Source organism: Sander vitreus, chromosome 4 (genome assembly GCF_031162955.1).
Source record: "Sander vitreus isolate 19-12246 chromosome 4, sanVit1, whole genome shotgun sequence".
Classification (NCBI taxonomy): domain Eukaryota; kingdom Metazoa; phylum Chordata; class Actinopteri; order Perciformes; family Percidae; genus Sander; species Sander vitreus.
Genome location: NC_135858.1, coordinates 14,946,714 through 14,963,047, shown reverse-complemented (window position 1 = coordinate 14,963,047; position 16,334 = coordinate 14,946,714). Strand labels below are relative to the sequence as shown.

At 40.4% G+C, this 16,334-nt stretch overlaps 1 protein-coding gene across 1 annotated transcript in view; it reads left to right on the top strand.

Moving 5' to 3' along the window:
• Positions 1-16,334, top strand: part of cacna1da (calcium channel, voltage-dependent, L type, alpha 1D subunit, a) — a 54,476-nt gene that overhangs the window by 22,511 nt on the left and 15,631 nt on the right. The window contains 23 exon segments of the mRNA XM_078247453.1: positions 742-938; positions 1,326-1,429; positions 2,872-3,041; positions 4,124-4,198; positions 5,865-5,952; positions 6,325-6,351; positions 6,882-7,042; positions 7,586-7,811; positions 7,950-8,157; positions 9,408-9,528; positions 9,668-9,779; positions 9,849-9,879; positions 9,976-10,130; positions 10,248-10,377; positions 11,503-11,562; positions 12,999-13,105; positions 13,660-13,747; positions 13,851-13,958; positions 14,097-14,149; positions 14,248-14,394; positions 14,509-14,710; positions 15,071-15,229; positions 16,042-16,152. Coding sequence (XP_078103579.1) covers positions 742-938; positions 1,326-1,429; positions 2,872-3,041; positions 4,124-4,198; positions 5,865-5,952; positions 6,325-6,351; positions 6,882-7,042; positions 7,586-7,811; positions 7,950-8,157; positions 9,408-9,528; positions 9,668-9,779; positions 9,849-9,879; positions 9,976-10,130; positions 10,248-10,377; positions 11,503-11,562; positions 12,999-13,105; positions 13,660-13,747; positions 13,851-13,958; positions 14,097-14,149; positions 14,248-14,394; positions 14,509-14,710; positions 15,071-15,229; positions 16,042-16,152 — 2,840 coding nt within the window.

Here is a 16,334-nt window from a genome sequence, read left to right as displayed (position 1 = left end):
CTCTGAGCTAGAGTCCAAGTCAAGTCTCAAGTCTCTATCTACTATCTAAGTTTGGCAAACAAACAAATGCTCATTCATCTTTTCATAACATCTAGCGAATGACAGTCAGGGTTAACCTCCCGTAGGTCGTAGCTAAAGCAAGCTAACGTTAGATGGCCAATGCTGAGCTAAACATGTTTGTTAACCTATCAGAATACGTTTTTAGGTGCCTAATACAATAAGATGTGGTAGAGCCAGAATCCTTTATCATGATACCACATATTTTGCATTCAATGTTACTTTTGTTTGGGCCTTGTCTGAAGTTTTTAAAGCCAAAGCTTCTGATGAATGGCACAGCAGCTGCCGCTGCGGTCGACACATTTGTTGTACTCTCTCACGTGTAGCCGTCCACAGCAGATACGTTACGTATTACGTGTTACGTAGGTTGGTTGTAGGTTACGCAGGGAAGGGAATAACATTCGGCTCATCAGACATTTCCTAAAAATAAAGTCCCGCATCTTGAGTCCAAGTCGAGTCTGAAGTCTTTTGAGGACGAGTCTCAAACTCGAGTCCCCATCTCTGGTAACAATACATCGTAAACATGGTCAGGGCCTCATGAAACTGTCTGAGGGGGCTTTGGTTTGTGACCACTGTTTGAAATAATCTAATATTTTTAACATATTATAATATATAATATTATTATATATATAATATATAATACATATATGATTACAATCCTAGTTGTATCCTCTCTTTCTTCAGATGTGATAGCAGAAGAAGAACCAGCTCCATGTGCGATCTCAGGGCATGGGCGCCAATGCCCCATCAATGGCAGTGAGTGCAGGGAAGGCTGGCATGGTCCCAACGGTGGCATCACCAACTTTGACAACTTCCTGTTTGCCATGCTGACAGTGTTTCAGTGTATCACCATGGAGGGCTGGACGGACGTGCTATACTGGGTGAGTCTCTGCTCTCCCAGTTCAATATCCTGTGACTGTCACACGCCTTCAGCTTAAACGTCGACTCAGATCAGACACAACAATAATGTGACTGACATTCTGAAGATGGAGCTGCTGATAACTTCCTGAGGCAGCTCTTATCGCTCTGATATGATTGATTGACTAAATGATTGGATGCATTCAACAACTCACAACAACAATAAGATGCTATCCTGGTACTTTTCCTGCAAGATCTCTATTTTTCTTCATCTGAAGAAAAAGCTACTTTTGACTATCTTTTCTTCTGTTCTTTTCTGACTGTTTCTACATTTAACAGTTTGTTTCACTCTTTTTTGTCCCTCTCTTACCCCTCCACTCCTTCCTCTGTGGTGATGCTTGTTCCTCCAGATGAATGATGCTATGGGCCTTGAGCTTCCATGGGTGTACTTTGTCAGTCTTGTGATCTTCGGCTCCTTTTTCGTTCTTAACCTGGTTTTGGGTGTGTTGAGCGGGTAAGCATCTTCCTCTCTTTGCAGACAGAGACCTTCTGCTTGATTTCAGGCAGCAGGTTCTCTGTTCTTATTTGTGTTTCTGTCTGTTAAACGGCTACTTTTGGCTCCCATAGGTCAATGACGCCATCGGATGGGAAACACCTTGGATTTACTTTGTTAGCCTGATCATACTGGGATCCTTTTTTGTGTTAAACCTTGTGTTAGGTGTGCTAAGTGGGTAAGAGGAAACTTGTGCAGTGGTTTTTGTTTGCAGTGTGCAAAGCATGTATGTAGTGGTTTGTTATTTGCTTATTATGTAGTGTTAGCCTATAAATTAGTATAAACTATGCTGCAGTCTTGAGAAGTAAGATCCTGAGAATCTTTATACAAAAATATTGAGCTATTAAACCCATGATTGGCTATTCTGTGTTAGGACCACAAGATATATGAATATTCTTTCTCAGACATTGGCGTCAAACTATCACGTTCTTTCCGTAGCAACTGCAAAGTGAGCGTTTCCTCCTCCTCCTCATCCCCCCCATCCTCAACCCACCCAACCTCCTGAGAAGGAAATTAATCTTATTCCTCGGCCTTCACTCCCTCTGCGCTACTAAGCTCTCTCAAACCCCAGTTTGCTTTCCCAGCTCTGTGGAGTGGGGGGTGGGGTATTACAGTTGAATTAACTCTGGATGGTTGACCAGCCAGCAAAGCCAGATGTTTTTTAAAAAGCCAACAAGGTTAGCAGAATCATCAACTCAGACACTCCTGCAGTCCTGTTGGCTGCTGTAGATTGGCACAGTTTATTACTTGCATCAATTTTCTAAATGCAGTTTTACAAATGCTGCTTTGCTACCCTCTTACCATGAAGTCTCTTTGTTTTTGGCTTTTTCATTATCACAGCTTAAATACGTATTTCTTTCAGTAAAGACAACATCCCACCGTGCACTGAATATATTTATGTACCATCTTCTGACCCTCCATACTGTATTTTCCACAGTTGTTGTTCTATAAAATATATGAGTTTAGATGCTGTGCAAATGTTTCGTGCCTCTTGAAACCATCTGTCCACCTAAATTGCCTTTTCTGTATGAATAAGACGCTCGCCTGAAGGATGCGCTACTGTACTGTCGGGCTCTAAATATAGTGCTGTGTCTGTCTTTCAAAGGTGTACATCTCCCTCCAGTGGCTAGGGTTCACAAAACACACAAGGCATTGAACGGTTATGATTGAAGTATGTCAATATGTAGAATGTATTTATGCAGTGTAGTGGAAATGTTCAGATTGTTAGAGATTATTTAATATAGGAAGGAAGACTTGTTTAATTCCATTTTGTGTGAAAAAAAACAACCTTTTTCTTGTTTGCTGTGAAATTAAGTTTTTCTGTGTGTTTTAGGTCATTTATGCACTCCTGTGTGTTTGTATGTGTTTGCATTTTTTGTCTATGTGTGCCTCTGCAAACCCAGAGAGTTCTCCAAGGAGAGAGAGAAGGCTAAAGCCCGTGGAGACTTCCAGAAGCTGCGTGAGAAGCAGCAGCTGGAGGAGGATCTGAAAGGTTACTTGGATTGGATCACTCAAGCCGAAGACATCGACCCCGACAATGAGGATGAGGCAGATGAGGGGACCAAGCGCAACCGTAAGCACCTTCTCCCATTTCTCCCAGAGTAATGCTGCGCTGGCATCACAAGATCCCTTCAATACAGCAAACTGATCGAATCTGTTACTGCCACATCAAGACAATCTCCAGCAATGTGTATTATTGGTGGCTTGAGAGGGTTTTGAACTATAACTCAGAGTATTTTTATATAAGCAGGAAATGCAAGAGTTGGTCCTCAAGAAATCTATAGTGTGGGTGTTTTGTAAAGAAAAAGGGAACAAAGTGGATTAGCTAAAAGAAAAAAAGAATAATATTAATTTCTCTCAGGAGGAGAAATATGTATTATCCCATCATACTGTTGAAAACAATCAACAATCTTCACGCTCGATCCATGTCACTGATGGAAGTGGAGCACGCCATGAGTACCACTAGAGTTTATCTGAGAAGGGTAAAAGGGGGAAAAATATATTACTTGAGCAGTAGAAAAACTCTTAATCCAAATCCTCTTTATATAAGCAGCAGACATGATGCAGAAATAGAGAAACTGTGACTGATTCACCTTATAGTTTGAGTCTTTATTTTTATACACTCTGTCTGCTCATTACGATCTTCCGTCATTTTGAATGTACTCTGTCCATTTACTGTCGCCTCTCCCACCTGTCTTTTCCTCTAGTCATACCTCATGTATAAAGTTAGATGTTTAGGCTCCAAGTTAAAGCTGTGGAGGTTCTGTGTGATGAGGAGGCAGGTCCATACAGCTTTTCTTCAACATCCATCCTGGCTTTTGGTGTCTGTCGACGATAAATGAGCCCCTGCTAACACGTTAACATGTGAATGCTATAAGTTGCACTGTAACATGTTAGCAAAGGGCCTCGTCACCTGCAGGCGCTTCCAGTGACTAACAGCTCTCCGTGTTGTTCTTCTGCCCTCCTCAGTGTCTGCAGCCCCTGTGACTCCTGCTGCTCTTGTCATTGTTGGATATTGATATTTTGAATACTGTTGTTGTCCTGTGGTGCTTGTCTGCTCTGACCCATTTTGATAGCAGCCCATTCTCGCCCCCCATGTCCCTCTGCTGTGCTGTTGTGTCTGAATGCATGGGCTTGCATGCATTACACATGAAGGGGTGACTCTGGCTGACCTTACTGAGAAGAAGAAAGGAAGGTTTGGGTGGTTCAGCCAGTCGTCCGACACTCATGGTAAATCCTGTGGTTTCCCTCCAGTGTTCTCTTGCTCTTGTGAATGTGTGCGTGAGTGTGTATGTGTTTGATGCTCAAATTAATCTGATACAGAAAAATGTGTCAATAATTAGGTCAAAATCAGATTAGACCTGATTAGATTAGACCTTACAAAGTTGACTTTATTGCCATTTCCAAAAACTGTTGTTAGGAAGTTGCCTCGGTGAGCTGACAGACAAGACATTCAAACATTCACCACAACATTATAATAGAGTGCAGAAGGAAAGGAAACTTAAATAACCTAAACATATTAGAATATGCTAAATATCATAAACAATTGCAAGACAACCATGAACCTAAAATGTCATTTGTTGTTTTTAATCAACATGCTGCTTGCTTGAGTTTCATCTTGTGAGCAAAAAAAACACACACAATAACCATTTAAACTTTACTTCCATATATCAGTGAAGAATCATTGATTTTCCCAAATACTCAACTGCATTATTGGTGAACATATCAGGACTTAAAACTAGGTGGTAAGCAGCAGCGGCCTTAAAATGCCATTTGAAGCATCCTGAGTGACAGCTGAGTAAGAGTGTGTGCGTTTGTGTGTTGATGTGCAGCCTAATGTAATACCTCATCACTTTGTGCTTTACTATTGTGTTAAACCCGTCGTGTCCGAGCATCACAGCCTTTTTCAGTTTTTGCTCTCTCCTTTTTTCCTCCCAGTTTTGTTCTTCTTTAAAGGTCTACTGGTTCTAAATTAAAAAAGCCTATCTTTTACTCATGAAACAAGTCTAATATGAAATAGAAATACAGCTATGTTTGATAGCAGGCACGCCCTGATTCCTTTCCATGTCCCATTTTAAAAGCAGCGGCTCAGTATGAATATATAGGAAACAGGGCTAAACCCAGATCACTACTCCAGCAGTCAGCACTATTTTCAGAGCTGAGAGCTGTCCGACCACTCAGGAATCAAAGCCAACACGTCTACATAAGCTAAGCAGCACACACCACGCTCCCTCATACGAGTTAAAGCACTGAGACGTTTCGCACAGTTAATCATCATCTGTCTGCGCAGACAGTCTTTCCGCAGCGCTGGCAGTACTTTGAGTGTAGTATTTCAGAGACAGCTTTAAGAGCTCTGTCCTCCTCGGCCTGCTCCCCTCTTCCCTCTGCTCCTTCATTGTCTGCATCAGTCAGCCCTCGTAGAGCAGCTGTCCACTCGCCTGTCCCATGTCAGCTCCCTTTCAGCACTTGGTAAATGATACTAATGATGACAGTGATGCACAGTCACAGCGCTTAGCTCTTTCCTTTCTATAAGGTTGAAAGTTTTGTAGCTGCAACGTAGCTTTAGAGATGAAAAATATAATCATTTTGTCACTTCCTTTTTTTAAATCACTATCAAAATATTGTGATGCACTTAGTTTTTGGAGTGTAACTTTTTGTAAATCTTTGCTGATTTGTTAAGTTTTTTTCCTTTAATGTATCTTTTTTACTTCCTTCTGAAGAAATGCCTGTCAGAATAGTCTGATGTGATAAAGGCAGTCTCCATTTTATTTCTTTAGACACTGCTTCCCTCTGGGATGTACTGCACTCCAGTCTATCTAAGGGTGTAGAATATTGTGCCACTGTGAAGCACATATGAGTATTCTTTTGTAAATGTCTGCTTTATTTGCTGCTGCAGCGAGCGTTCCACCCAGCGAAACAGAATCTGTGAACACTGAGAATCAAAACGGGGAAGAAGAGAAGACACCATGCTGCGGACCTCTGTGGTGAGAACTTTACACAACCAACCTGTTCAAAAACAAGATCACAGTTTTTACTTTGAATTTCGATACATCAGCTTGCTGTCCCTTCTGGTGTGAGTGTTGGTACAGAGATTTAAAAAAGCATTTTACAGGTTCTCGATCCTCTGTGCTACTCTCTTTACTTTTTGATTTCCAATTTCTTTTTAAACGGTCAAATGGTTAAAGCAACTCACTTGCATGTTTATGTTGCCTTCCTACCCTGTAATGCTGCTGACTTTTGCGGTTGGACACTTTAATGTTGTTATCAATGGACCTCTCCCTACCACTCCATTGCTCCTATCAAACCTTTGCTACAACCTGCATTTGTAAACTTTGACAAATTCTTCTTTCTTTCAGTCAAAAAATTTCAAAGTCAAAGTTCAGGTCAGTATCTTTATGGGTCTGTGTCTCTGCATGGTGTATACAGTACAGCTGTTACCATAGGGGTCTGTGCCCAGCATTAGATTATACAAATGTTTATTTGTAAGTGCTTGGCTTTCATTTTACTGTATTTTAATGAGACTTTACTGCAGATGATAAATCAACAGCTTTTAGAAAGTCAGCATGTACCATAAGGTATTTTTATAAAATAGTCTTACGCAGTATTTTTCAGCTCATTTACTTTACAGTATGACTTGCAAAAAATATATTGATGCAGTTCCCCTGGGACTCCTTCCCCTCACTCCTCTGCATTATTCTTATTAATAGAAACAAATGTAGTGTTTACCTTAAACTAAGGTGATTTATTTTAGTGTTTAGACACTGTAATCTATGTGACCAGATTCTGTGTTCTTCTAAATCAATTAATTTGCAAAGTGAGTCACACACACACACACACACACACACACACACACACACACACACACAGACATCAGCGTTATATGTCATACTGACATTGCTTTCTGCTCCTGCAGTCGGCGCTGGCGCCGTTGGAACAGGTTCTGCCGCAGGAAGTGCCGGTTGGCTGTCAAATCGGTGCCTTTCTATTGGCTGGTCATCATCCTGGTGTTCCTCAACACGCTCACCATATCATCAGAGCATTACAACCAGCCAATGTGGCTCACACAAGTACAGGGTATGAACAGCACTACAGTACACATCAAAGTCTTATTTAAAAGAAAGAAAGTAAGAAAGAAAACCTTTTGATTCATTTTTTGTATTACCTCATTTGTCTATTTTGTTTAGTTAGTGCGATATCTTACATTTCAATGAAAGTAGGTGGAGATTTCAACCATGAGCCAAAGAGAACCAAAATATTAAAGGATTTCTTGATATTGCAAGTCATGATGATGGGATTTGTTTTTTAACATTTTAACTATTTTCTCAATTATTTGAATAGAAATCTATACAAATAAATTATTAGTGAAGATGTTATATTTTTTGTGTTATCTATATTTTATTTATTAAAATGCAATGTTTGTGTGTGCAGCTGTTATATTTGTGCAGCCTAGGTTTATGATCTCTAAGTGGTTTAACAGCAGCAATGATTCTTTGCATCATTCATATCTTCTGTAGCAAAATAACCACCTACACTATCTCACGTGTCACCCTTAACTCCTTATCTCTCTCTCTTTCTCTCTCTCCATTTATTTGTTTTTTTTTATATTCTGGGTTACAGACGTGGCCAACAAGGTGCTGCTAGCACTGTTCACATGTGAAATGTTGGTGAAGATGTACAGTCTCGGGCTACAGGCCTATTTTGTATCACTGTTCAACCGCTTTGACTGCTTTGTGGTGTGTGGAGGAATCACTGAAACCATTCTGGTCGAGCTGGAAGTCATGTCTCCTCTCGGTATCTCTGTGTTCCGCTGCGTCCGCCTGCTGAGGATCTTCAAGGTGACACGGTAAGACTGCTTCCATGCTGTGTGTGTGTGTGTGTGTGTGTGTGTGTGTGTGTGTGTGTGTGTGTGTGTGTGTGTGTGTGTGTGTGTGTGTGGGGTGTTCAGTTAATCACCTGTCTCTTTCTCTCTACTGCTTTATAGTCACTGGCAGTCTTTAAGTAACCTCGTGGCATCTCTGCTCAACTCCATGAAGTCCATCGCTTCCCTGCTGCTGCTGCTCTTCCTCTTCATCATCATCTTCTCGCTGCTGGGCATGCAGGTGTTCGGTGGAAAGTTCAACTTTGACGAGACCCAGACCAAGAGGAGTACATTTGACAACTTTCCCCAAGCCCTTCTCACTGTGTTTCAGGTATTTACTGTTCAGATCATGACAGAACGGTACACCACAGTCACTCCCATCTGAATAGCAGAACATCCATCATTTGCCCATTGGTGCATTTGGTGGAAAATACATTGAACATGCAGATAAAAATGAAAACAGCTGTTGTACAATTGTTTGCACAAACAGATTTAGAATGAATTATGGTAAGAGGTTTTACAAACTGTCGAAGGCCAAGAGAAGAGAAATAGAGCTAGACCAATAAATTAGTCAGGCTGATATATCACCTGATTATATAGAACTGCCAAGCTAGGTCTGAGGTCATTGAGATATAGAGGCACTATTATACACTATAACTATTATTATTACTATACATAGTTTGTCCACCAGAGAGCGCTGACAAGTTGATTTTTCACTGTCAAATGCATCGCTTAGGATATATAATATAAGAAACAGGCAGAACTTCTTGACACAAAATACGAAGACAAACTGACACCAAAGGGAGCACACAGACTAAATAAGCAAGGTGCTAATCACAAGAAGAACAGCTGGAGTGGGCAGGGAACTGGAATAAAGGAGGAAATAATGATTGAGTGACAAGACAACGAGGACTAGCAACACAAAGGCAGGCTGACGAAGCTAGACACAACACAGGTGTACAAGGGAAGACATGCTGGACAGGGCTACAGGGACACATAAGGTACACACAGTGCAAGCACAGAAAACTCTGTTTCTAATGAAACAAGGAACATGAAACAGAAAACACAAAAACACAAAACCTCTAGAACTTAAACACAGTATATTAAACAAAAAGTCTACAAGACCACAGAGCAGGACCGTGATAGGATCTGTACCAAGATTGTTGTTTATGTTAAAAAAAAATGCTATCTGCCACTTTATCGTTATTGGATCTTTTGAACTCTTGAATATTGATAGCACTATCACCAATCCAGTTTTCGATGGGCTGTAAGTAAGGGTTAATGCCCGACGAGGTGTCCATTATCAGGAATTAATGGATGACGGGAAGACCAGAACCGTCCAACGTGCAGCGTCAATCAGAGTCTAAATATACAGCCATATTTCAACGTACATATCCATCTGCTGTATCTCTGCCCATTGATAGCAGCTGCCATGGGTTTATTGTGGACTCTCAGCAGGGATTGGGGGATCATAGCATGGGTAAAAGTGTCGTCAACATATACAGGCCCCGTATAATCGTTAAGCTTGTCACACTACTGTTGATGCATCTCCCACAAAATAAATATGATAATCGATTTTAGATCCTGACCGGAGAAGACTGGAACGCTGTTATGTACGATGGGATCATGGCGTATGGAGGCCCTTCCTCTTCTGGGATGATTGTGTGCTTTTACTTCATCATCCTCTTCATCTGTGGAAACTGTATCCTCTGTCACTGATACAACACACTTGAAACTGCTGAAACAGCGAATACATGAGTACATTCATCATTGTATGTGTTCAAAGCAGTGGTAAAGTGCTTTTGCAGAGAGAGCTGTCCTTTACTGAACACTTTGCTCAGATATCCTTCTGAATGTCTTCTTGGCTATCGCTGTGGACAACTTGGCAGATGCAGAGTCTCTCAACACAGACGAAGGAGACAAGAAAGGGTAACAGCTGGATCTCCTACTACTGTATGTCTCTCTGTATAAATATGCTCATATGTACTCTATCATTCATAACAATATCTGTGTTCATTACAGGGACAAAAAGGAGGATGAAAAAGATGACAAGGTATCCTGACTTACTGAATCTAACAGTAACTTATCGTTATAGTCTGAGGAGTTATACACACTGACACACTTTTCAAACTTTCTACTCGTCTGTTAGGATGAAGAAGAGGAGATTGACGACACTGCAGCAGAGGAGGAGGATCCAGAAGTTCCATCGGGGCCTCGGCCGGTCATCTCTGACCTAATAAAGAAGGAGAAGATCACTCCTATCCCAGAGGGAAGCGCCTTCTTCATCTTTAGCACCACAAACCCGTACGAAACACTCACACATCATGTTCACACAGGCTTCACACACATGGACACACACACTCACAGTGCCTCATATCACACTGATGCTTCTTGCTGTGTTGTATTTCCTTTGTCCTCCAGGTTCCGTGTGTTTTGCCACAAACTCATCAACCACCACATATTCACCAACCTCATCCTGGTGTTCATCATGCTCAGCTCCGTGTCACTCGCTGCTGAGGATCCGATCCGAAACTTCTCAGCTCGCAATATTGTAAGTCCACGACCCTTCAACAGGATTGTATTTGTGGCTTCTAACAGACTGTGTAGCAGAGATAAGTGGGTCAAGTTACATCATGAAACTTGAAACTGAGTGTTGTTAGTTTAGCATTTTGAGATCTGTTTCATAATTTGTTGACCACACTAGTGGTTTTGCATGTTTTAGCCCATTTGTTATAACTTGCATATGTTACATTACTACTGACCATTTTCCAAAGCATTCACCACCTGAGTTTGTACGTTTATTTCTTTCTTTTGAGGAAACATTCATGCTTATGTTTCAGTGAATTGCAGTTTATTTTCCAAAACAATACATACAATGTAATTACCAGTTTCTATCTCGACGCCGGGATAAATGCTTGAAAATACAGCCTGTCCAAAATCCAGGTGACGTCTAGTGACTCTGCTCATGCTGGTCTGTTCCAACATTCATGACTTAGGGGTTAAGGTACCTTAACCTTTTAAATCTAAAAGGTTCACATATTTTTTTTGACAATGCCGTTTGTCTCTTGGAATTGTTTTAACAGCAACACAGCATATATTTGCAAGGTGACTCACATATCACCGATGTCAGAGTGTCCTTTTAAAAAATGTTGCCTGCCTTAACTCATTGAGGACACAATCTGTACAAAACAAAAGAAAGCCAGTGATTATTTCACAGTGATGTATTTCATGTCAAGCTAGTGTCAAGTTTCTGAAATACCTAAATTAAATGAATGCCCCTTGCTATCTGGAAGGTTTGAATGTATGGTACACTTTGGCTGACAATAATGTTAATATAAAAATATGCAATTTATATTTTATAAGCTAAAACAGGCAAAAGCACTGGTACAGTCCTGTAAAGTCAGCCAGGGATCTCTGTTTTTCATTTTCAGTGCAACTGCACTATGATATTGCATAAGAAATGACAGAGTAGTAAAATCACCTTGCACTTTATGAACTAGTCAGTGAATAATGAAAGTAATAATGTACTGTGTGATGTTTACTCTATCAAATTCTTTAAAAAAAAAAAAAAAGCTTCAAATGTTTTTATTTATTTTTTCATTCATCTTGTTTACATATGTTATATAAAGCTGCACAATGACCTGTCTTTGTTAAACATGTACGTTGCTTTTTGCAGATACTTGGTTACTTTGACTATGCTTTCACGGCTATCTTTACTGTTGAGATCGTATTGAAGGTAAATGCCATGTGTCCCCTGTCCGTGCTGTGACTAACCATACCCCAATAACACTCCAAACGTCTCGTTGCCTTCCAGGTCCTAGGCTATGCAGATTATGTCTTCACTAGTATGTTTACATTTGAGATCATATTGAAGGTAACCCCTTAAATGACAACGAGAGCCTTGCTGCATTCTCTCCTTGTGTGTCACCTGCCACTCAGTACAACCTGGCTTGTTTGTTTCCTTTCTCTTATTTACTTTTTTCTTCACGGCACCTCTTTTAAAAAGCAAATATTGGAGCTGTTACTTTGCATACACTTACACAAACACAAGATTTGTTCAAATTACACTAATCAAAGAACTCATGTTGGGGGAAGGAAACATCACATCTACATTACATTACATACTCACATGGGTGTCACGTCATTCGGGCAGTCATCGCTGAAATGATTTTGATGATGCAGATATTTAACACATGATGCAACCCTTTGTGCGATGCAACACATTTTAGTGAGCTGTTCAGACATTGTTAAGGCATTGGCTGAAGTTGAGTTCGAGGTCATCTTCAGGGAGGTGTTCGAAGTCAACTCCAGTCGAAGCGGACTTCATGCCTCTCGTACTGACTGCTCTTCAGTTTACCCATAAAAGAGGGGGCAAAACCAACCATGTTCCTGCCGAGCATGGTTCAGTCTGCTTTCCCTGACTGAGTGCATAGAAATGTGGAGTTGTGTCTGCAGCCATTTGGGCAAAAACCTTTCAAGTCCACCGCTGTTTAACTTCAAATTGCTCCTAGTTAGCGCTCCTCTCTCTCTGTCTCTCTGCAAGGCTCCACATTTACATGCACTTGGAAAATGAATCCTTTTATTATTTGAAGCAGAGTTATTTTGGCTGGTTTTTCTTCTCTGCCTGCTGAAATATGAAGTTTTAATTGGGAGCTGCTTCCCCTTATTCTGAACTGTTAAAGAACATAATGGAATGTGCTTTAAGATGACGGTCCACATGAATGTGACAGTAAGGCCATTTCTACTTTCCAATCACTATAACTACAGCTCTTGCAGGTAGTAGATATCCCTGACTTCATGGCAACAAAATGCATGTTTTATTGCCTCATCCCATAGTAGATTGTGAAATGAATGACTTACTACTACATTCATGTAGTTAAGGGCTGTGGGGGTGGCGACAGTAGAGCTAGCCTCCTGTTTCACTGCTCTGAGCTCGCCACCCTGAATCAGAGTGATCTAAAAGAGTGTGGAGACGTGTGCGCGTGTGAAAGGTGGAGAGTGATGTATGTGAGCATATGTTTTTCCTATTTAACATGTTCACAATGTACAGTATGTGTGTCTGCGTCTTCTGCAGTGTAACTCTGTATTTGTGTGTGACTTGTGTGCGTTGGATGATATATGTGTTTTTTTCTTGGTCATTTGCTCCTCTAACTTCCTCTGTCGTCTCCTCAGATGACAACATATGGAGCCTTTCTACATAAAGGGGCATTCTGTAGGAATTACTTCAACCTCCTGGACCTGTTGGTGGTGGGAGTTTCCCTTGTCTCCTTTGGCATTCAGTGAGTATAAACAAACACAGACACGATTAGCCATTTTTGACCAAATAGTTCCAGGAACAAAAATAGTTGTTCTCTCGATCGCTGCTGGCTCTCTCTTTCATTCACTCCGCTCATTTACAAACTCTTTATTTTTTTTATTTTTTAGATTAGTCAGTAAAGCGACAACATGACTTTAATTGTTTTCAGTAAACATTACAAGAAATGTCCCACTCTTGTCCTTATATTGATTCTAGTGTCACCCAGTGGTTTCTTATTATAATAAAGCTGTAAAAATATAGCAGTCACAAGTTTTATGTTTGAATAATGAGCAACAGTCAGCCCTGCAGACTCCACTATAGTAGTGTAGTAGCTCCAGGGCCATCAAAAGTACAATTTATTTGGCACCAGGAGCTATGGCACAACAAGAATTTAGTTCCTGGTTCCTCTGGCTGAAAAGCAAGTAAATCCCTGAGTTCCTGAAATGGTTCAAGGGCTTCTGGAAAAGTTCCTGCGGTGAAACTTGAACTTGTTATTCTGGAATATCTTGCTCTTAAACTGACTGTACACCCGTTCAGGTCCTCGGCCATCTCTGTGGTGAAGATTCTTAGGGTCCTGCGTGTTCTTCGACCCCTTCGGGCCATCAACCGGGCCAAAGGCCTAAAGGTGAGGCCTCATCTCAAAGTCATCCTGCAGCTTGTCAACAACAATAACCACAATCAGTATAGATGCCACAATCTGTAAACATGTTTATGTCTCCGTCTCACAGCACGTGGTGCAGTGCGTGTTTGTGGCCATCAGAACTATTGGTAACATCATGATTGTCACCACTCTGCTCCAGTTCATGTTCGCCTGTATAGGGGTGCAGCTATTTAAGGTCAGCAGCACTGAGGTTGAAAAGAAATCTGTATTACACATTAAGTCAGAGATTAGTGTATAGTATAATATATATATATATATACTGTATATACTGTATATAGAATAGTTTAAAAATGTGCATAATTGTCCTCCACAGGGAAAGTTCTATCGCTGCACGGATGAAGCCAAGTCCAACTCAGATGAGTGCAAGTTAGTTTTACTTGTCTTGGTTCTTCACAGTTAATTACCTGCGATTATCATCCTAGTTTCAGTATTAAACTTCCAGGCAACATGTAATTTTCTCCTAGGGGCACCTACATCCTGTATAAGGAAGGAGATGTGAACCAGCCAACCATCCACAAACGACTGTGGCACAACAGCGACTTCAACTTCGACAACGTCCTCATGGCTATGATGGCTCTGTTCACCGTGTCCACTTTTGAAGGCTGGCCTTCGTAAGATTCTAACTTTTTTTAATCCCGTTGTTAAAGCTTTGATTCAGTATTCTCAACAATGTGTATTTAAAAAAACTGGATCACATGTTCTCTCTGTCTCTCTTCTCTTCTCAGTTTACTGTACAAGGCAATCGACTCCAACAGGGAGAACCTGGGTCCCATTTACAACTACCGCGTGGAGATTTCCATCTTCTTCATCATCTACATCATTATCATTGCTTTCTTCATGATGAACATCTTTGTAGGTTTTGTGATCGTCACATTTCAGGAACAAGGAGAGAAAGAGTACAAAAACTGTGAACTCGACAAGAACCAGGTCAGAGTCAGTATATGAGTGTGTGGAAGCAGCGTGTTTGTTTGTGTTTGGTCAAAAACTAAAGAGAAGTTAAGGAGAACTTAAAATATACTGATTTTAACTTATTCCACAAAAAAGCTAATAGTCGATCTCTTGGCTTTGTGGTAATGTGTGACGAAAAAGCTGAGGTATGATTTTCATAACAATAGGCAATAGTTATTGCAGCTTACAAATATCCCAGTTGGCAGATTTTTGTGAAATCCTTGAATTATCACCGTTACGTTCTTAACATCATATAAATAGTCTATGTTGGACTGAAATCAAAGTATTAAGTGTGTCATTAACTGAGCATTAAAACCAACTTTGTATATTTCTGCGCAGCGTCAGTGTGTGGAGTACGCTCTTAAGGCACGTCCGCTGAGGAGGTACATCCCTAAGAACCCGTACCAGTACAAGTTCTGGTATGTGGTGAACTCCACTGGCTTTGAGTACATCATGTTTGTGCTCATTATGCTCAACACGCTCTGCCTGGCTGTACAGGTAAGAAGTCGCACTGTATTTACACCGCTGAAACCAACCAGCTCTGTGACAAAATAAAAATTAAAAAAAATCTGTTCAAAAGAATGAGATCACACTTGATTGTTAATGTTTATTTCGTTTGAAAGCAGAGGTTGAGAAATATGTGTTGGGCATTTCTGAATGTGTGGTTATTTTGGGTGATATAGTCAATATAAAACTACTTATATACGTTTTATAAATATGTGTTAATCTGCTGTCAAGTTGACATTATAAGATATCAAGCACTGGTCTTAGTGCAATGATGTTCCAAAATGTTTTCATCAGGATAGTTACATTAGTCTCTAAAAACGATCAGTATCTTAACTGCTAGCTTTCTTTCTGCCTGCCTAACTGCAATAATTACTTTAGCAGTGCAGTTTTTCTTCCATGTACTGTGTACAATTTAAAATGTTTGATTTTGGCCCCCTCCAGTGGTATTATCAACAAAGACACTGTGATAGACATCAATGCAAGCAGACCCAGGGACAAGTAGATACATGGACTGACAGCAAAGCATATATGATCAATTTTCACCCAGATTGTTTCATTTTTCTTCCAACATAAAACTCAACCTTTAGAATAACTTGAAGGATACTGTAATCACATACATAATATACACTTAGTGGCTTTTAAATGTACTATTTTGCATTCTTATCATACCGTTTTCTTGTTTGTTTAGTATCTTTCTGACCAGGGTCTTTGGTTTGTCTAAAATAAATTAAGTGCATATCAAAATAATAGCAGCTCCCTTTTCTTCAGTTTTCTTTAACCGTCTCTTCATCTCCTCTCTGCAGCACTACGGACAGTCAGCGCTCTTCAACTATGTAATGGACATTCTTAATATGGTCTTCACTGCTGTCTTCACTGTGGAAATGGTTCTCAAACTCATCGCTTTCAAACCCAGGGTGAGTCAGCCTGCAAACGTCTTTATTGACAACCACTTTCATCGAACTTTTAGCAAGAGAACAAATAAGCGTATTTCCTAAAATGTTGAACTATTGCTTAAATGTTTAAAGAATGGAGTGTACATGCAGTGAATGTTTTTTTCATTTTCCAAACATTTTCCCTGAACTGTCTGGCCAACAGC